Source organism: Tenrec ecaudatus, chromosome X (genome assembly GCF_050624435.1).
Source record: "Tenrec ecaudatus isolate mTenEca1 chromosome X, mTenEca1.hap1, whole genome shotgun sequence".
NCBI lineage: Eukaryota > Metazoa > Chordata > Mammalia > Afrosoricida > Tenrecidae > Tenrec > Tenrec ecaudatus.
In genome coordinates this window covers 114,475,695-114,499,085 of record NC_134548.1, presented here as the reverse complement: position 1 = coordinate 114,499,085, position 23,391 = coordinate 114,475,695, and the positions used below count along the sequence as shown (strand labels likewise).

The 23,391-nt window shown below is 35.7% G+C and overlaps 1 protein-coding gene across 1 annotated transcript in view; it reads left to right on the top strand.

The window, feature by feature from the left end:
• The window catches only part of HTR2C (5-hydroxytryptamine receptor 2C), a 95,757-nt gene that overhangs the window by 62,587 nt on the left and 9,779 nt on the right, over positions 1 to 23,391 (top strand). Inside the window, exon 3 of the mRNA XM_075539274.1 lies at positions 7,899 to 8,099. Coding sequence (XP_075395389.1) covers positions 7,899 to 8,099 — 201 coding nt within the window. The remainder of the gene's footprint in view (positions 1 to 7,898; positions 8,100 to 23,391) is intronic.

Below are 23,391 nucleotides of genomic sequence, written 5' to 3'. Positions count from 1 at the left end.
ATGTGTTTAGTATAATTCCAGCCCAACCTAGTAATGCGGGATAAATATGCACAAACATCTTTATTTTTCCAGGGCCCCACTGGCAGATCATGAGTTCCAGTTTTGGTCATTCCACACACACACAGCCCCACCCCCATTACATGAATTGCTTGAAGTTCTACTGTATTTGTATTTATCTCGGATGTATTTTTGACTTTGTATTATTGCTAGAGTGAAAGGTTGCAGAGCAAATTTAGCCTTCCATTGATACACATTTTGTTTTGTGGCATTGGTAACAATTCCCTAAGAGTAATAGCACTCTTTCCACTTCCTCAATGGGATCCCCATTTCCTGTCAGCCTTTCTTCCTACCACTTTCTACATTATGAGTGTTGTCTTTGGGCAAATACTGCCTTTTTAGTCATGTGTGGTTGGTTATACTGAGATGTATATTCCTTTTGAGAACTATTTTTCACCTTATAGGCTGTATTGTTTGGCTGAATGTTGATCCCGAGGGGAGGGTTCAGTTCCAGGATTGAAAGGTGCCTAAGACTAATATCTCAAGGGTTTCATCAGTCTTAATCAGAACAATATTTCTTGTCTTTTTTTAATATGATGTAAATTCAAATTTTGTTCTACATTTCTTTATTTTCTCCCTCTCTGTCATTGGCCTTCTAATGTGATCTTTATCAGAGTGGATGGTAATGGTAGTAGGGCATCATCTAGTTCTAGATTCAAGGTAGTAGAGACTGTGGTTCACTTGGGGCATTGGTTCCTTGGACTAATTATTTCCTTTAGTTTTTAGTTTTTTCAGTCTCCCTTGCTCTGGATGGGGAGAGATCAAGAGCTGCATCTTTGAAGGACAATTGCAAGCTTTTAAGTACCCAGCCACTATTCACTAAAGTAGAACACTCTTTGTGGAGTGTGGTATGCCAATTGACCTAAATCTTGCCTGAGACTGTGGTCCTAAGACCTGACGCCAATTGACTCATTCTGCCAAGTTGTTTGGTTATAGCTAAGAAGTTATCAGAACTTTGTCCTTAGTATTCTCTATAATATCTTTGGATATATTTGCAGCACATACAAATACTGTGTAGAAATATCATCTCAAATCTATCTATCTATATATATATATGCAGGGGGTTACTTCGCTTTACATTAGTTAACTTTTCATCTTGCCTATCTATCTACTCATAGACATTTCTATTTTTATTGCAAGACTGTGTATGTCATATCATCTACAGTTTTGTCTTTTACTCTTGTACACCTCCCAGTGTCTTTCTTTGCCTTGATCATGGGGTGATACACTCTTCATTGCATATTTCTTTTCCCTTTACCAATGTCAATACATGTCTACCCACTTTTCTGTTGTCTGCCCCCAAGGAGGGGGTTACATGTCGATCCTTGTAATCAGTTCCCCCTTTCTATTCCACCATCCCTCTACCCTCCCAGAATCACCACTCTCATGGATTGGTCCTGAAGGGATCATCTGCCCTGGATTCCCTGTGTTTCCAGTTCCTATTTGTACCAGTGTACATCCTCTGGTCTAGCCAGATTTGTAAGGGAGAATTGGGATCATGATAATGACAGGAAGGAAGCATTAAAGAACTAAAGGAAACTTCTATGTTTCATCATTGCTACACTGCACACTGACTGACCCATCTCCTCCTGGAGAACTTTCTGTAAGGGAATGTGCAGTTGCCTACATATGGGCTTTATGTGGCCACTCCGCACTCCCCCTCATTCACAATGATCTGAATTTTTGTTCTCTGATACCTGATACTTGATCCCATCAACACCTCGTGATCACACAGAATGGTGTGCTTCTTCCATGTGGGCTTGGTTGCTTCTCAGCTAGATGGCCGCTTGTTTATCTTCATGTCTTTAAGACCCCAGAAGCCCGGCACCATCAGCTTTCATCACCACATTTGCTTATGCACGCTCTTTGCTTTCAGCGATTGTTTAAGGAAGGTGAGCATCACGGAATGGCAGTTTAATAGAACAAAGTGTTCTTCCATTGAGGGAATACTTGAGTGGAGGCCCAATGTCCATCTGCTACCTTAATAGTAAAAATATAAACATATGCATGTAGACCTATTTCCCCATCATCATATATAAATATATTTACATGTGTACATGCCTGTATTTAGACCTCTATAAATGTCCATTGCCTCCTAGTTCTTTCTTCTATTTCCTTTCACTTTCCTCTTGTCCCAATATCATGTTCAGCCTTCATTTGGGTTTCAGTAATTCCTCTGGGTTACATTGACCTTGATCAAGTCCTACCAAGCCTCTTACACCCTCCTCTGCACCTATTTTGTATAACTTGTTGTTCCCTAGTTCCTGGGTTTGCTAACACCACTTCCTTTCCCCCACAACCCCCTCACCCATGTCCCCCTGGAACCGTAGGTCCTATCATTTTCTCCTACAGATTGATTATCCCATCTATCTTATCTAGATAGACCTGCAGAGATAATAATATGCACAAAAACAAGACAGAGCAAAACAAAGCAAAAAAAGAATAGAAAACAACAGCAAAAACAATGACAAAAAATAAAAGTATGTAAATAGTTCAAGGTCTGTTTGTTGACTTTTAGGAGCGTCTTCTGGTCAAGTCTGATGGGGTTCCATGCCCTGGCCCCAAAGTCCATTTTTGGTACTCCCTGAGTACTTCCTTGCTCAGCTCCCCTTGCTGTTCTGTTGCACTCTCTAAGTGTTTCGCCTCAGTGTGGTGGGGTCAGATCAGGCGGAATTCCTACACGGTGTCACAGCAACATTCTCAAGAATGTTTTGTTTGGAGAAACCTACGCATATAGAAACTGGAACTCCAGTAGTCATACTTCTTGACCTGATGGATCTGTAACCTATTTTTTGCAATGTTTATGTCTGGATTTTGCTGTTAACACTATGGTGTTTTATGAAATTAATTAGTGAACATGTTATCACATCCTCCTTGTCTGAAAAATGCTTAGGATAAAATACCCTGTGGCGGCAGTAAAGGTAGTGGTGACAGTCAACCAAAAATTACATATGTACTAAAACTGTCCTCCAAGAATGAAGGAAAAATCAAGGCATTCCTAGGTAAATAAAAGATGAGGTTACTCATTGTGAAACTAAAATAAATTCTTTATATTGCAATAAAAAACACTACACAAAAACTTGATGTCTACCTAGAAAAAAGGACCATTTTTACCATGTTTTAGGTTTGTGATTTTGCTTATTGTATGCTAATATAATATTAAAATACATGGAATAATTATTAATTTATATTATTGGTTATGTCATGTATATAGTTGTAACTTATGTCAACAACACAAAGAGGAATGGTATGGAGAAAGCTGATATCAATTTAAATGAGGTTGTAAAACATTTAGGATATTAATTATGATCTCCATGATAACAACCAGTAACATATATTTAGAAATATGCACAAAAGATCATGAAAACCCAAAATCTATATGCAGTATACCCACACAGATTAAGCCTTCATTGAATTCCTAAGGAATGTGCCCTCACACAGAATGCATTGAAAAATAGAATACTAGTTGGGTTAAAATTTAACATGGTATCATTTTTCCCTTTTGACCCATTTTAAATGTGTTTTAATTTCTATTATCTTTTGCACTCTCTTATATTGAAGTTCTGTCTTTTTTTGTGGTAGTTATTGGAGTTTATTGTATGATTTACATTATATGCAGTCCAGGATAGATAAAACCATAAGCTAGTAACTACCTTAATAGTTCCTAAGGGTTACAAGAGCCCGGGTGGCATAATGCTTTTGTGTTGCGCTGACAAATGCAAGGTCAGCTTGAAACCACCAGCCAGCTCTGAGGGAGGAAGACTGGGCTTTGTACTCCTGCAAACAGTTACAGTCTTGGAAACTGATAAGGGCATTTCTACCCTGTCCTATAGGGTTGCCATGAGTCAGAATTGACTCTAAGTCAGTGAGTACAGTTGTGGCAGGTGAGTGGAGGGAATAATGGAGAACTAAGAATAATGGCCAAGTAAGGTGTCCAGTGGCTTTTTCCTCTGAAGTGAGGAACTGGGTCCTTCTATGGGGCCAATCAACTGGAAGAGATCCATATTTGTGACCATTTCAAAGAAAGATGACTCAACAGAATGCTCAAACTATAGAACAATATGATTGATAGTCACACACAAGCAAAATGATCACCCGACAACAGTTGCAGTAGTACATTGAGAGGAAACTGCCAGAAGTTCAGGGAGGATTCAGAGAGGACATCCTTGCTGATGTCAGATGAAAGAATAACAGAAAGATGCTTACTTAAAGGCATTCAGCTGTGTCAGCCATAATAAACTGTAGATAACTTTGAGAAGAATGGGCATATCAGAGCACTTCATTGTGCTTATTTGGAACTCATGTATGAATCAAGCAGTAGTTGTGGGAAAAGAACAAGAAAATAATACTGCATGGCTTAAAATCAAGAGAGGTTTGTGTCAGGGTTATATCCTCTCATAGTACTTACTCAGTCTGTATGCTGAGCAAATCATCAGAGAAGCTGCCTGATATGAAGAAGAATATGGCATCAGGACTGGAGGAAGACTTATTAACAACCTGTGATATGCAGATGGCCACAACCTTGCTCACAAAAAGTAAGGAGGAATTGAAGTATGTGCTAAAGAAGGTCAAAATCTTCACAACTCAACCAATAGATAACATCATGGTAAATGGAGAAATGATTGAAGTTGTCAAGGATTTTGTCTTGCTTGGATACACAATCAATGCTCATTGAAGCAGCAGTCAAGAGATCAAAAGGTATATTGCTTTAGGCAATTCTGTTGCACAAGTATCGAAGAGCAAAGATGTTACTTTGAGGACTAATATGTGCCTGATCTAAAACACATGCATGTGAAAGTTGGACATTGAATAAGGAAGACCATAGAAGAATCAATGCATTTGAATTGTGGTGCTAGAGGAGAATAGTGAACATCTTGCCATTCTAACTTCTAAGGAGCATTATGGCTGTATTTCTTCCGAGGCAGATTTGTTCATTCTGACTGCTGATAGTAAGCGGAGGCTTCAAAAAGACCCTCCTACAGAGCTCCGTCATATATAGCCAATATTTATACAGCTTCAATATTCTTCACAAACACCATAATTCAGAAGCATCAATTCTTCCTTACTCATTGTCCATCTTCTGTATGTATATGCAGCAATTGAAAATACCACGGTTTCTTTCCGAGGCACCTTAGCCTTCAAGGTGACATCTTTGTTTGTAAGCATTTTCAAGAGGTCTCTTGTCGTAAATTTGTCTAAAGCAACATCTTTTGATTTCATGACTACTGCTTCCATAAGCATTGATTGTAGATCCAAGGACACACAAAAGCATGAAATATAAATATGATTGTACAATTCTCCTTGACATGATTGAATTATTGAATTGTATGATATGCAAATTATCTGCCAATAAAACTGCTAAAAAAATTAAAGATAAAAACAAAAAAGAAAGTACCATGAACTGCTAAAAGGGCAAACAATTCGGTACTGGAAGAAGTAAGGCCAGAGTGCTCTTTAGAGGCAAGGATGGCAATACTTTGTCATACATACTTTGGACATGTTGTCAGGAGAGACCAGGCCCTAGAGAAGGACATCATGTTTGGAGAAGTGGAGGGGTATTTTAAAAGAGGAAGGCGCTCAATGTGATGGACTGACACAGTGGCTGCTGCGTCAGTGGGCTCCTGCATGGGAACAATTGGGAGGACAGTGCAGGACTGGGCAGTGTTTCCTTCTGTTGTGCATAATGTTTCTATGTGGTGGAGCTGACTCAATGCCACCTAACAATACAGTAATAATGTGTACAAGAATGAAAACAATGTTCTAAGATTGATTATGGTGATGATTGCACTTCTATTTTTAACAGTTTAGACCATTGGATATTATGGTACATTAAGTATATGCCTTTAAAACTATTAAAATAATATTCATTTTTAAAAAGGAAATATCTACATACTCCAGGAAATGAGAAGAATGGTTCACCACAAAATCAACTCAACACAAAAGACACTAATATTGGAGGATGTGTGGCACAAAAGGGGTAAAAGAGATATTAAAACAAACAGCAAACAGAATTTAAGTCCTTTATCAGTAATTATTTTAAACATAAAGGGACTAAACTCTACCATCAAAGACAAGCAACATACCACAGATTCAAAGACACACACTGTTTAGAGTGAAAAGAGAAAAAATATTCTGTTTATATAGAAACTAAAAGAGAGCTGAGGTATCTATATCAACATAACACAAAATCGATTCTATATCAAAACGTGTTATAAAAGATACATAAGGATTACATAGAATAATGTACTAAAATCTATAATGATTAAATAATATAGTATATATAGTATATATCATGATATATGTGCCTAACATCCGAGGCTTCAAATAGAAATTGGACTAATCACTGACAGCATTAAAGAGAGAAAAATTCTATAATAAAGGTAGGAGATTTCAACACTCAGGTTTTACTAATGGATAGAATATCTAAACAGATTAATAAGGAAGTAGAGAGACCTATGATGTGGCCATCGCCATTGAATACACAAGACTTTTCTCCAAAGGCCTGTAATCTTCCTGCATTCCCCATCATTGCATGTGGCTGCATGAATCTGAAGACCTTATGGACTCATTTCAGAGTTATGGACTTGAACTGGATTGGGCTGGGATGTTTTCCTGATATACAATTACATCTTGATATAAAGCTCCTTCTTACATATATGACTGTCACTGAAATTGTTTCTCTAGTCTACCCAACCTAACACAAGGTACAGACTGCCAAACATGGAACAGGTATTCCAATAAAAATATGTTTAATGACTGTTTTTAGTAGCATTTTTCATTATTTAAAGGTAGAAACAGCTAAAATGTTCATTAACTGATGAATAGATAAATAAAATTTGTTGTGGCTCTCTATTCCTGTAAAGAGTTACAGTCTCCAAACTTGACCTATGGTTACCATGGGTGAAACAGGAAGAGTGTTTGCTTAGGGGGCATTAACTGTATGTTAATAATGATGGAATAATTTGGAAAAGGATTTCAGTAATAGTTGTTCAACCCCAAAAATATAATCAATGGCACTACATTATGCATGTGTAAGTAGCTGAATTGGAGAATGTATTGCGGTGTATACTTTTGTCACAATTAAAAAATAATTACATGAATAACAATAAATTCAGGGAAGAAGAAAATATTTTAGAATTGATTGTGGTGATAATTGCACAACTCTTATTGATATGATTGAGTTATTGAATTGTATGACATGAGGAAGTGCTAATAAAACTGTTTTAAAAAGTTAGTCTCAAAACTAAAAGATACAGTTCTAGTCTGTCCTATATCTTAAAGGGATTCTGACTATGAGTTCAGAATTGATTCCATGGGAGTAATTTAAATAAGTATCTACATAGAGTGGCATATTATTTACCCAATAAATGCAAAATGAATGCATGAATCATAAAAACATTTTACACGATGCAATCGGATACATGTCACATAATATTTGATTCATTTACACAAATTATCCAAAATATGCAAACTCAAATAAGTGGTTGCCAGGGTGTGAGAGGAAAGAGAGTAGGTGTGATTAATGTGTATGTGGTGACAGAAATATTTTAGAATTAGAAGCAGGTGATCCTAAACATTATTAACACACTAAATGTTGGTAATTTGTACACTTTAAATGTGTGATTACATGTTCTGTCAATTTTAGCTCAATAAAAAATAATGCACATAATACTGAATGCATCATTATTATCATCAACATCATTACCATAGAAAATAATTTCTTCCAAATTTCATTTCTTCAAAATGTTTTCATAAGAAAAGAAACAAATTGACTAAAATTTTAAAGGATAGTGTGTTTAATTTGTGTAATGTTTTCTTCTCCCTTTTCTGTTCTCTTTCAGATTATGTCTGGCCACTACCACGAAATTTGTGCCCCGTCTGGATTGCATTAGATGTTTTATTTTCGACAGCGTCCATCATGCACCTCTGCGCTATCTCGCTGGATCGGTATGTAGCAATACGTAATCCTATTGAGCATAGCCGTTTCAATTCGCGGACTAAGGCCATCATGAAGATTGCTATAGTTTGGGCAATTTCAATAGGTAATTACTAACTTTCTTGGCCATTAGAATTGCAGCGGCTATGCTCAATATTCTCGGATTATGTACTGTGAACAACGTACAGACGTCGACTGGTAACATTTGCGTTTAATCGGGAATGTTTTTAAGTAGTAATTATTCTTGACCTATTTATCTGATAACTAGGTTAAAAATAATGAAATAATTTATCTGAAACTATAAATTTAAAGCTTCTATTTATACTGCTAATTATTTTGTGCACCAAAAAGCCAATGAATTCAGCAACACAGACAAATAAAATCTCTGAGATTTGAAAAATAATTTGAAAATGATATATGGTAAAACCTAAATTAAAGAAAAGCATAATGTATATAATTTTAAAAATTAATCTATCCTGGATTATCAATTGTAATCTTTCTATTCTAATTCCATAACCTCTTCAGAGGAAAATTTAATAATTATAATTTGAATATTGAAAGTAAACATATCTAAATTTATGCTATTCATCAAACTAAAATGTCCTCTGTTTCAAATGTTTTCTTGGACTCTGGTTATACAAATAAACAAAGCAGTTATTTATTTCTTTAATGATTTTGAGTTGGAACAGAGAGAACAATGAATATTAAAGCAAAAAAATTAATCAGGTGAATTTTATGGGGTTTTACCATTCTTTTAATTCTTAACTTAAGAGATATCCTTGTGTTTTATTAAGAAATTCCCTTTAAACTTGTTTCTGAAGAAGATTCAGGTAAGTGAACAACAAGATTAAGACCTTTGTATAGTCTTCACTGATACCATCTAAAGATGTTGATGCCTGGTAAAAGAAAATTATAGTAACATTTCTCCACTGCAGGGCAATATATTTATATTTGAGCAATGCTTACTGTTATAAAAAATAGCACACAGATCAATTAAAAGAGAACATTAGAAGCATCCCCTTCCAGTATTGGAAAACTACATAATTTGCAGTGACCTTTGTGCTGACGACAATAAAAATTATGAAACAAGTATTAAAAGTATTTCAAAGGAAATAAAATAGTGAGGAACCACCATACCAATATCTAGAAAAAGAAGAAAAAATAGAAAATGACCTTGACCCTCGGGTCAAATTTGCCAGTGATGCATTTGAAGAACTCATTTCACAGCCTCACAAAGCAGAACAGGGACAAATAAGCAATAAAGAATCTGGCAAGGGTCAGTCAACTTGATTATTTGGATCCCACTAGGAATAAAAAGGGATCAGGAATAAACCACCCTTCACATGGCATTCAGCTCTAGTTGTAGTGTTGAAACTGAAGTTTAATTAAGGTAATTTCATATTAATTTTCCCAAATTTCTTAAATTCAAAATTATAGCCCACACATGATTCCTTCCATTAATTTTCAAATGCAATTACTGGCACACATAAATAGGCACAAAGAAGCAAGACAATATGAACCAGACTGCACACAATAAAAGAGAATGCAATTGAATCCACAGGTACTTCAGATAGTAGAGTAACAAAATGCATGTTTTAAACAATTATTTGTTCTGTACACATGGAAATTAGAAGCTAAATTTAAGTATTAGAGCAAAAACTGAAAACTATAAATAGTGCTATTGGATGCTCGACAAGCAACTAGAAATTCTTAAACTGAATGCACACTATCAAAAACTAAGATGTCAGTGGAAGATTACATGTGAGAATTGTAATAGATTGGTAAGAAGAAACTGATGAATGAGGCATGAAGAATAATAATAGAAATCATATGTCCCAATAGAATGATAGGCACTGTATAAATGGGGAAAATTCTATAATTTAAAAAAAGAACTGCAGGGTGCAATATTTGAAGAAATAATGGCATTTTAGAATTCATTAAAAAAACATTGAATCTTATATTTAAAAAATCCAACAAGTCTTAAGCAGAGAGAATGAAAAGAAATCAATATATAGGTCCATCATAAAGAAACTTACAAAAATAATTTTTTAATTAAAAAGATTCTTACCATAGAGGAAATCAATTGAAAAATACACACTTTCAATGAAAGAATTCACAACTGCATTCTCATCAGCAAGATTGAAAATCAGAAGATTGCTCAATAATACATTTTAGAGTAATAAAATAACATACTGAAATCATAACCAAGAAAATTATGACTCCATAACAGAAATGGAGTAAAGACATCATCAGACAAGTAGGTACAGAGGAATTTGCCTAAATCAAACTTAAATACTTAAAGACCCTTAAATACTAATGAGTGCTCTTATGTAAAGAAAAATAATCAGAGACAGATAATAGGAGATGTAGGAGCAATGAAAATTTTTAATATGTGGTTAAATCTAAGTAAATATTGCCTTTACTAAACAGTAACAGCATTGTCTTCTTGTTCTTAAGATATTTTTGTAACTGAAGCCAAAAACAATGGTTTTTAAGTTAAGAGCATTGAAACTATGCTTCTTTAATTGTCAAAAAAATTAAAAATTATATCTAATATTAAATTTTGAATCACATATAACTTGCTGTACAAAAATAATCACTAATAGAACAAGAAAGCGGTGACTAAATTTCAACCTTAGATATATTGTAGAATAATTAAAGAAATACAAACATAAAATATAAAGATGGTACACAGATCAGGTAGGACACAATCAGAAAATATAGCAAAATGAAAAAGTTCCAACCAAATTCGATTAGATGAAAATGGGCTAAATACTTTAAGACGACAAGGCAAGATTGGATATAAACAGCCCGATTATATTTTTGCAAGAAATATATGAAGTATAAAGAAAGTAAAACAATAGAAAAGATATATTCCACACCAACACCGAACAACAGACTGCTAGTGTGCTATATTAATATTTGTCACACTAGATATACAAAAAGATAGAAAGTCCCTCATAAAGAAGGAAAGATATTAGAAACAAAATCGATGACTGGGATCTACTAAAAAAAATAAGAAAATTAAGTGAATCAAAAGGCTTGATCAAAAGGGTAAAAAGAGAAGCCATAGAGTGGGAAATAATTTGGGGCAATGACAAAATGGGCAGGGACTAATCTCTAAAATTGATAGAAAGCTACACCACCTCAATACGAAAAGGATGAATAGCCCAATCAAAAAATGGACAAAAGACATGAACAGACAATTCACCAAAATAACATCCAACTGACCATGAAATAGATGAAAAAAATCTCACGACCACTAGCCACTCAGGAGAGGCAAATCAAAGCAAAAATATGATACCACCTTACTCCCACAATGACAGCCAAGTTAAAACAGAAAATAATGTATGCTGGAGATCCTCCTCATACACTGCTGGTGATACTGTAACACACCTTTCTCCGTGATTATATAAGCATAATAAAGAACTTTGAATTCATTGACAGCAAGTGAAACTTACATATTCCCATCAATTACACAAGAAATAATAATAATAAAAATAAGTTAGGGGGTTGACAATAAGTTGTTTTCATAGCCTAGGAGAAAGGACATATGCCTTTTCCATAAATTTATTCTCAACAAAGTAAAAAGGATTAAAATTATAAAGTATATGTTCTTTGAAATGTAAATGAGATAGAAATTACTACAATAGTCTTCTCAACCCCACAATTCAAATGAATACATTCTTCAGCCTTTCTTTGTTATTGCCCAACTTTCATATGCATCTGAGGTGGTTAAAAAACCTATGATTTGGGCCAAGTTCACCTTAGTCCTCAAAGTGCCTTCTTTGCTTTCCAGCACTATAAAGATATCTTTTGTGCAATATTTGCCCGATATCTTGATAGCTGTTCCCATGGGCATTGCTTGTTGATCCAAGTAGAATGAACTTCTGGGCTACTATAATTTATTTCTTATTCAGCATGATATTGTTTTTCGTCCAGTTGTAAGCATTTTCATTTTCTTTATGTTGAAGTATAATCCAGAATGAAGGCTGTAGTCTTCTATCTTCATCAGTACGTGCTTCACAAGTTCTTCACTTTGCCTACCACAGATTGTTAATAAGTCTTCTATCAATCCTGATACTGGCTTCTTCTTCATTTAGTCCACTTGTTCTTTCTCAAGATTGACCCAATAGTTTCTGAATTTATTAATGATACTTCTATTTATCATTCACTAAGACAAATGTACAATTATGATTTTTCTCATTTTATCTTTCTATATTTATTAGTTGGCTTTTTCTTCCTACTTTGTCAACATATTATTTATTCAACCAATTTAAATACATATCTTTGCTTGTATTCAACTTAATGTCATTCATCCCTACACATAATTATTTTGATGCACTAATTGTCTTAGATTTGTCTTGTGAAAACGCCTTTGGATAAGTTCTATACACTTGTGAACATTATCACTTCCTAGAATACATGTAATTTTCATGCTCTAGTTCTGAAATTATCCATTTCTCGTAGGAAAGCTTTGGCTCTTTTAGAGAGTCCTGCTTTATAAATGTGGACTGCTGGTGGTATAGTGGTTACCCATTGGGCAAGGTCAGCACTTCAAAGCTACCAACCACTCCTTGGGTGAAAGACGGATCTAACCATCTTTGAAACTCACAGGGGCAGTTCTACCCTGTCCGGTTGGACCGCTATGAGTCAGGACTGATTTGATGTCTGTGAGTTAGAGTTTTGGTTTGGTTTTATAAATTAAGGTATGGAAATTTATTTTTGTCATGTGCCACTGAATTAGTCCTGCTTATGACCACAGAACTAAACACTGCTCAGTCATGCTCCATCTTCACAATTGATGTTATGTTTGAGCACACTGTGTAGCCACTGTCAATCCATCTAGTTGAGGGTCTTCCTCTAATTTGCTGACCTTCTATTTTCCAAATATGTCATTCTTTGAGCATTCATTGGTTCCCTACCGATAACAAGTTCCAGGTACGTGAGATCAAATCTTGCCATGCTCACTTGTAGGGAGCATTCCAGCTGCATTCATTCTGGGAGCCCAGGGTGCTTTCAACATTCTTTGCCAACACCATAATCGGCTCACAGCATTGCTGTTATGTATACATGTCTTTAATCTCAACACATTAACACCGGTTCTTCTAGTTTGCAATGCTTAAAGTTTTATGGCATTTTAAAAAACGTTTCCCATTAAGAATATTTCTGTGCACTATTATGTTTCAAGTACTTGGATTCACACACACATACCCCTACACACACACGCACATATAAATTTCTTCTGTTATTCTTTACTCGAGTTTAATACAGCTGTATAATCTGTACGCTTTAAGGTTTCTTCACTTGGTAATGTAGCCTGGGAATCACTCTATATCCATAAAGAACAAGGTAACAAATATACAAACCCAACTCTATCATATAAATAACGTCGGCATTCCATTTGAAAGCTAATTTCATATTTTAGCTGTACATTGGGTTACTACGACTTAAGGTTGACTCAAGGGCACCTAACAACAGTAACAGCAGCACCTTATGTAGACAGACCATAATTTATTTAACCAATATTCCGTTTCTGAGCATTCATATTGTTTCCAATATTTTTAATTTCAAATAATTCCAAAAGGATTACTCATGTGCTTTGTGCCCAAGTGCATCTTGATATCTGTGTGGATGTGTACATTTGTGTTTGTTTTCATGTTATTCCAATTTTACCTTCAGGAAAAATTCCTTGAAACTGAGTTAATTGAACAATGGTAAATGTAGGAATTAAATTGTATTTTTATTCCCACCAGCAATACAAGAGGGCCGCTGCTTTACCAAATGCTTGATAACTGTCTGTTTTCAAACTTTTAAATGTTTTATGATCCCTTAGAGGAGATTGTATATCAGTGAAGTTGTAATTTGCTTCTTTTCAGAAGCCAAATGCTATCACTGAATCAGTTTTTCGCAGTGTACCTTTTGCTAATTATTCTTGTTTAATCATTTTATTTTATAATTTAAGTGTTCACGATACATTAAAGCTACAAATTATTTTACATGTGATAGATGCAAACTCTTTGTTTTCCCTATTTGGTACAGCTTGCAGTGGTTTTTGCCATGCAAAATTTAAAAAATATTTTGTAGTTTATTAACAGTCAGCTCTTGTATTTCCATGATAGGCTTTGTCATACATTGCATATTATTTCCCTTCACCAGGTTTGAAAAACAATCCATCCATATTTTCATTTTTTACATTTAAACCTCTAACACATTTGGAACTTATCTTATATGAAATACACATTTGATTTATCTCCTTACATATTCCCCCCTTTTGATCAGCACACAGCTATTAAATTTTGGATCAAAACACTCAATAATAGTAGTTAAGCACCAACCACTTCTGATGGTCCCATGGAAAAGGGGGCAATCGCTCATAGAGGCAATTGGACCTGAGATTCAGTTTTTCCTCCAGTTCCTGGGTCTCCTTTCTTGGCTGTTTGAGGCCAAAAGAGACCAACTGTTGAACTTTGGATGACTGTTCACAAGACCCATGAGCTATTTGATGAAGTAAGATGCAGAGCAGAAACTCTCCTAACAATATTCGATTAATTGACTGGACTGGGCCATAATGTTATGGCCCTACACTTCTGAACCAAGAAAATCAATCCCATGAGCTGTTGGGTTGCACTTCGGTAATATCTATAGCTGTGCCACCACCTCGCCTTTTGTTTTGGTTTTGTTGTTACTGTACAATTTATATAGACAGAGCATTTGCGAATGTGAACTTTTTCTGCTGTATAGCTTAATGATGTCAGTTACGTTACTAAATTTCCCCATCATAGACAAACTCTCACAACTTCCCAGAGAATGATTTCCCCCTACTCCTTGTAACCACTAAGAACCTTTGGCCTCTCTGCTTTTACTGTTCCTTGCCACTTCTTACAAGTGAAATCATGCAATTTTTGGTCCTTTCATGGTGAACTTCTTTTGCCTAGCGTAATGTCATGGAGTCTCATCCATGCTGTAACACATATTGTTCGGTGTCATTGAGTGATCTCCAACCTATGCCGACCTTCTGCACAACCGAACAAAACACTGCCCAGTCCTGCGCCATCCTCACAATTGTTCTATGCCTGAGTCCATTGATGGCACCGCGGTGTCAATCCATTTTAGTTTTCACTGTAGAATTCTTGCATATCATTTGTTAGATTTATCCCTAGGTACTAGGACAGAGGAGCCCAGAGGCATAAAGGTTAAGTGCTTAGTTGCTAACTGAAAGATTTAGGGTTCAAATCCATCCAATGGCTATGCAGAAGAAAGACCCAGTGATCTGCTTCCATAAAGATCCTTTAAAAAATCAACAACAACTGCTATGGATTCTGACTTATAGTGACCCAATTTAGAATTTCCAAAGCTTTATGTCGTTATAGGTGCAGCTGGCCTTTCCTTTCTTACAATGAGTAGCTGGTGTGTTTGAACCACTGATTTTAGGTTTAGCAATACAACACTTAACCAACAGCACCACCATAAGATTAAAATCTAGAAATATTCATGGGGCAATTGTACTCTGTCCCATGGGCTCATTATGAATCAGAATCTAGAGCACCTGAAAATTGCAACACTTGGATTTCCTGGAATGCTTTCTAAATAATATTATTATTTTTCAATTCATTCCCACATGTTTGCTGCTAGAATGCTATCTGACTAAAATCACTATTTGTTTTAAATAAATGTATTTGCATATTTTACACATTCAATCATCTGTGAATGACGTCTTTTCCCATTTCAATACTATCTTAAATTTCTTTTTATTGCTTCATTAAACTGATAAGGCTTCCAAAATAATGTTTAATAAAGTGGAGAGAAAGGACATACTGTTCTTTCACCTAAGTTTAGTAGAGAAGTATTCTTTATATCAACTTAAGATTGGTACAGTGAAATACCTTTCATCAGGTTATAGAATGTCTTTTCATTTGCAGAGGCTTTAAAAAAATAAACAGAATTTTTCAAATTATTTTTCTGCATATAATTGCAAGATTACAGGATTTCCGTTTTTCCTTTGGTCTGTTAGCATGGTGATTATATCAATTTTTAAATAATAGCCAATCTTGCATTCCTAAAAGGATCCTTTGTAATGTGATCTTTTTCTCCCTATGTCTTTGGACTTTTAAGATAATATTTTAGTTAGGATTTTAAAATCTATTCTAGTGATCAATATAGCTTTGTAATAACCCTTAAATAGATAAGGCCCTTGTCCTGTTTTGGTACTAAAGTTATGTCAACATTAGAAAGCAAGTTTAAAACTGGCATTTTATCTTCTTTAAATACTTGGAAGAATTAAGGAGTTTAGCCATTTGAGCCTCCAGGTGTGTGTGTGTGTGTGTGTGTGTGTGTGTGTGTGTGCGCACAGAAAGATTCTTGATTATAGATTTAATTGCATCACTATGAATATAAGCATTCTCCTTTTTATGGTAGTTTTAGTATATGGCTATTTTCAAGAAATGTTACATTATATCTAAACTTTTAAGTTTATTATTTTAAAATGTGTTGTATAATATCCCATTGTTGCTCTTTTAATGTCTATAGAATCTGTTTTTACATTTTCTTTCATATTCCTGATAATGGCAATATCTGCTAGCTTTCTTCCTTACTTCCTTCATTTTACTAGGACTTTAAAGTTTGCATTAAGCTTCTCCATTAAACACCTTTTCATGCCAACAATGCTCTGTATTATTATTTGCCTCATTCTCTATCATTCTATCTTCTCTTAGCTTTATTATGCCCTTCATTCTGCTAACTATGTTTTTAAAACTCTGCTTTTAATAATTACATAAGGAACAAGGTTACATCTGTTATCCAGACCTTCCCCCTAATATAAACATTTAAATCCTTATTCTTTTTCTATGTACTTTTTAATTGTGTCCCACAAATTATGACATGTATTTTTATTTCAGTTCAAAATATTTACTAATTCCCTGGTGATTTCATCTTTAATCTTGGCATTACTTAGAATTTTATACTTTAATTTCTAGATTTGAGGAAATTTTCAAGATGTCGATCTTTTTACTTGAAATTGAATTAATTCCAAAGTGGTCAGAAAGTCTGCACTGTCTGGGTCTATCATTTGACATTTGCTGACTTTGCCTGCATAGCCTGGCATGTGGTGTATTATAATACATTCCATGTACACATCAAAAGAATGCATATATTTCATTACTCGGTATAGAAACAGATCTTTTGGAAATTTATGTGCATTTTCTATTAATTATTGAAAGATTTTTGTTAAAATTTTCCAACTCTCGCTATGTGTTGTGTCTGTCCATTCTTTTAACATGTTCTTAATACATTTGAAGGTTTCTTAAGTAAATAATGTTAGGTTTATTAAAAAATCTTATTAAATAATATTGTTAGGTTTATTAGCTAAATAAGATCTTCTCATAGTGATCCTTTATCATAAGGAAATGTGTTGTTGCTGTGAGGTGTTATCCAGTCAGTTCCTACCCTGAGCACAGCTGAAGGAACCATGCCTGGGTCCGGTGACATCCCCACATTTGTACCCATGTTTGAACCCATTGTTGCCACCACCATGTCAATGCCCTGGGTTGAGGGCCTTCTCCTTTCTCACGGCCCCTCTGCTTTACCAAGCATGGTAATCTTTCTCCAGGGACTGGTCTCATTGACCACATGTCCAAAGAATGTCAATAATCTTCACCCCGCATATGACCCACTATGCACCCAGGGTTCCTGGCTCCCTTTGGCTCTTCTAGTTGCCAAGATTGCCTGCTTTTATGTTAAGTTGGTCTTTTCTAGTATGCCATTTGCATGTCTTTGGTTTTGTATGTTTTGTTATTTTCTTAGGGATCCTCCTTGGCATTAACAAAGAAAGAGATGACATGCACAACATTATAAATCAGCTAGACCTGACTAACATTTATAGAACATTCCAACACAACAAGGGCAGAATTTATGACAATCTACTCTGGATTGTCATCAACCTAATTTCAGGAATGTTCAAAAGCACTTTTCTTCTATTACTTCATCTCTCTCATGTGCTATTTTCCATACCTATATTACAATGCAATCATGTTCTCTATTAAACCAAGTAGAAACAAAAAATAAAATAATTTTATATTGTCTTTTATGTATGCCTCCATAGTTAATGTGAATTTAGTTACCTGTACAATGTCCCCTCATTTAATCTGAAAGGGTCTCTTTCTTTTAGTACAGATTTGCTAGCAATATATTCCCTTTTTGTTATGTACAGACATCAAATTTCTCCTTCATTTACAAAGGCTAGTTTTGCTGATTGGCAATATTTTTATTTCTGAAACTTGAAGGCCAGTCCAATACTTTTGGCCTCCCTTATGTCTGGTGAGATGTTAGCCAATCTTATTGAGGATCCATTCCACATGATGAGTTCCTTGTCGCTTGCTGGTTTTAAGTTTCTCTTTTTCTCTTTGGTTTTGATCAATTTATTTATTCTGCTTCTAAATGTGGGACACTTGGCTTTAATCTAGTTAGATCCTATTGAAGTTATTGAATATACAAATCAACATTTTTATATAAATAAAGTGATTTTTTTTAGTCCTTATTTCTTCAATAATTCATTTGGTCCCATTCTGTTATCCCTCTCCTCCGGAATGTTCATTACACATAACTGGGTATAATACATGCTTTCTTACAAGTTTCTCAGACTCTCCTAGTTTCTTTTCATTCTTTTTTCTTTGGGGCATTCAAAATGGATTCTCTTTTGTTCTTTTATTATTATTTGGACATTAATGTGTATATCATGTCATTCCATAGTTTAATCACCAGAATGAATTATCTTAAATGAACTGTTTTCAAACCTGTCTCATCATTTAAATGCGATAATGTGGCCACTTTGGCAATCGCATTTCTTCCGTTCCCTGGTTTTGTTCTTCTTGATCTTCATAATTTCTGCTTTTGTAATTTTTCATGATTTTCCTTACATGATTTTTTAATATGCATTCTTTGTTCTTCAGTCATTGAGGTGTCTGCTAAACTAACTTCCAGTCAGTTAATGATTGAATAAAACAACAACAAAGCAGGTGGAAAAGGGGAACCAAAAACTCTTTCCTAAACCTCTCCTAATCATCCTGGAACGTTGCTTCATTGCCTTTCCAGTGAATACATGCCCCATGAATAATATTCCTAGTATTATTTTTATGTGTCCAGCATTTTGCTTCACCATAATGATTCTGAGACGTATTCACTGTGTTGTGTTTACCAATAGCTTGTTCTTTTTTATTCTTAGTGGTTATCTCTGCATTAATACCAACTTCACTGCCAGCAAGTATATGCCAACTCATAGTGATCCTATGGGACAGAGTAGAACTGCCCCTTGGGGTGTCTGAGAATTTGAATCTTTAGGGGAACAGACAGTCTCATCTTTCTCCATTGGAGTAGCTCAATATGTAACCAAATAAACAGCCAGGGTGTTTTATGAATAAGTCACAGTAGGTTTATTGATTGCATTCTCTATAAATGTGTGGGTTCTTTTCTGTTTGTACTACTAAAAATAAACGTGGCCATGAACATTTTTGTACATACTCTTCATTTAGCTAATGCCTTAGGAGTACAGTTGCCCAATAAGAAGGAAAATGAAAGTCCATCTTTATAGGAAACTTCCAAACCATTTTTCATTTTGTATTCTCAATCCCAATGTATGTGAAATCCTGCGTCATTTCATCCTCACTTCAACTTTATAGTGCCATCGTTTACTTTTATTTTTTAGGAAGATTTTAGATTTATGAACATGGTCCTTTATAGTAAGGAGTCTTCTCCATGCTACAGTCTTTGGTTTTCATAAGCAGGTGCCTCAAGGTTGTGGCATCTGCATACCATAGGTTGTTAATAAGCCTTTCTTCAGTCCTGGTGCCCTGTTCTTCTTTGAATTGTTCGACTTCATGGATTACTTGCTCAGCATAAAGATTGGATAAGTATGGTGAAAAGACACAATCCTGGTGCACACCTGTCCTGATTTTGAACCCTTGTTTAGTTTGAGTGACTTCCTCTAGGCCTATGTACAGGATCTGCATGACTTAAAATGAAGTATTCTGGGATTCCCATGCTTCTCAATGTATCCATCGTCTGTTATGATCCAAGTCAAATAAAACACAAGTAAACATCTTTCTCATATTCTCTACTCTCAGCAAAGATCCACCTGATATCATCAGCAATATACCTCATGCCACATCCTCTGCTGAATTTGGTTTGAATTTCTGATAGCTCTACAGACATGTACTGCTACAACTGTTGTTGAAATTATCCTCAACACAATTTTATTTCCATGTGATATAATTATATTGTTCTATAATTTGTGCATTCTGTTGGGCCACCTTTCTTTGGAATAGATATAAATATGAATGTCTTCCAGTTGGTTGGCCAGGTATCAATCTTCCAAATTTATTGGCAGAGATGGGTGAGTTCTTTCAGTGCTTCATCAGCTTGTTGGAACATATCTACTCTTATTTTGTGGATCATAATCTACTTATACTGACTGCTCTTTTTCCTTTTCATGGTTTCCATTGTCCTATTTCTTTGTATGTCTAATAACTCCTAAGTAAAATTCAACATTACTAATACATTTAGATAGGTTGAACTTTATATTTCCTCCTGTGAGGAATTTTTTTCACTGTAAAACTTGCTTTATCTATAATATTCTATATCATGCAGAAGATAATGGTTCTGTGCAGATATCTGGGCTTTCCAGCTGCTTCTTTTTCCATGTGTTTCTCGGAGGTTTTCCCTGGGCCTCTGTCGTTTATAATATGGTCAAAGTATATGCTCATATGTAGGACAAAGTAGAAGGAGCGCTTGTGGTACAGTGGTTAAGCATTGGTGTGCGATTTTCATGCTCGGCAGCACTAAACCACCAGAAGCTCCGTGGAAGAAAGACTGGGCTTTCTAGTCCCACACGGATTTACAGTCTCAGAAAACCATGGGGGTCAATCTGAGTCAGCACTGACTCGATGGCAGTGAGTACAAATTTGAGACTGCATGCAAGAAACAGCAATGGAGGGAGATAACCTGTCTAACTGCCTCTGGCTTCCCTATTGCCCTGAGTCATGGGTCAGACAAGCTTCCACACTCTATCCTTCTTGACCTACTCTGACACCCACCATTCCTCCCATGACACTTTAGGTTGGATAATTCCATGGAGAGGCCACACAGACAATACTCCCAATTAAAAGAATTAATTAGGAAAATGTACAGAGCACCATAAATCAGGGTCAGCCAATAATAGTAAGGTGCAGTCATTGAGCTGAGTCAGCAACCAAGTCTCTCTCTGGTTCTTAGTTTCTCAGCCACGCGATCCCTTGACGCTTGCCTCTGTGGGCTAGGAAGCCAGCCTGCCTGTCACTGTCCTAGAGTTCCATAGTCTTGGGCCAGATAAGGAGAAGTACCAGAAAGTCTCAGCACTGCCCCTCTGAGTTTCCTTGCCACACTCTATGGTGCATCTGGTGTAGGCAGCCTTCAACCCTACAGACAGAAATCTTGAACATGCTCTTCCACGGTCCTCTCGCTTTCCCCCTGTGCTACTGCTTCAAAGATGACTCCTCTTGATAGCCAGAGGGGTGGTCATGAAAACTGACCAATCCCCTTTATTAGTGTAACACATACCCTATTTGCATAGTCCCAGCCAATCATTTGCCTTGGGTAGAAGAGCCATATTAAGAAATTTCACTTCCCCACACTGCATTTGCCCAAACGCACAGTAAAGCTGAATATCTTAGTAGGAACAGTATGGTCGAAGAAATCATCAATTTCATTGTTGTAAATTGTCGAGTGGCAGATTTTAAGACTGACAGAGTAAATGGAAACATCCCTGGTGGTGTAGTGGTTATGTGTTGGGCTGCTATCCAAAAGGTCAGCTGTTTGAAACCACTCTGCAGGAGAAAGGTGAGGCTTTTTTACTTCCATAAAAAGTTATAGTCTCAAAAACTCAAAGGGGCAGTTGTAGAGTTCCTATGGGTTGGCACCAAGTCTATGGCAGCAAGAGGGAGAGAAAGCAAGGGGAAATTACTTGTGCCTCAGTCTGGTATTCTAGAGGAGCAAAGCCAGTGAGACATACCAGAGGGAGTAAAAAGTATTGCCACAGATTCATAAAAACCTTTCTGCTCATCTTTCTTCTGCAGAGGAGCTGGTGGATTTAAACTTCTGATCTCGAATTAGCAGCCCAAAGCAAAGCCCACAACGGCAATAGGCCTCGTCGAAACCTGTACAAGGGAGTTTCAGAAAGCTTGTGGGGAAATAGAATTAAAATAAAGTGGATTTTTTTTTCACGAGTTTTTTGATGTTCCTTCCTATCCTTAGGCAGATAACATCCCCAAAGTAACTCCCATTTCAAGTGATTGGCTAATCACACCGTATCACATCATGATGTTTACATTATATTACATTATGAAATAGCCACCAGTTGAGTATCAGCCAAACCAAAGACAATATTAGCTTAGTCACTTTGACACATAACATTGACGATCAGGATTGGAGAACTTAGGAAACAAGAAAACCACAGAGATGGAGTGTCAATGACGTGTTGCCCAGTTTTGCATCATATTCATGATTATTTGCAGATCACGCCATTGTGTGTCATTGGGTTTTTTTTTAAGATAATGTGCAGAAGTAGATCGCTAGCTCTTTCTTTCTAGTCTGTCTTAGTCAGAAAGCTCCTCTAAAGTTGTTTATCATGATGACAGTACACAGAACGCCAATGACAAATATGCACATGAGATGTATTGGCTGGGATTGAAATCCATATCTGTGACAAGGAAGGCAAGAATTCTACCAATAAGCTACCAACGTCCAGGTAATGTTAAGATAGGATTCATCCTATACTTTTGCTATTAAATTTTCTATTTGTCTCAGTTTTTGTATCTATAGTCATTATTTTCTTTCACTGTGTTGTTCAAATAGATTATGTAATCTATTTATGATAACTCTGTAAAGTCTTCAGCTGCTAATCTTGGTCCTCTGTAGGTCTGTTTCGATTAATTTCATTTACTTTTTTTCTATGGGTCACATTTTTCTCTCTACCTATCTCATAATTATGTGAACGTGCACTTTTTGAGCCTTGGATTTTGCTTTTCAGAATGGTCTTTGGAATGATTTAATTCTAAAGGAAATCCAGCACTCCTAAGGTGTTCTTCTTTTACAGGATCAATGCAGCACTTAGGGTGTTTACCAAGCTCTCCTAACTTGATAGCATGCAAATGCTCAGTTCTGCTCCTTCTTCAGAAAACAACTGCTGAAATCTCTCTTAAATTCTTTCTACCTCCTAAATGATGCTTTCACCATAGCTCTCCTATATTCGCATACCTATCAAGTGTCAAGTAAGACTTTCAAGAGACTTTATATTAAAATGTTGGACTCTTTTTTCCTACTATTGGTCTTCCTGTCTCTGATCCCAAACCAAACCCATTTCCATGGAGTCA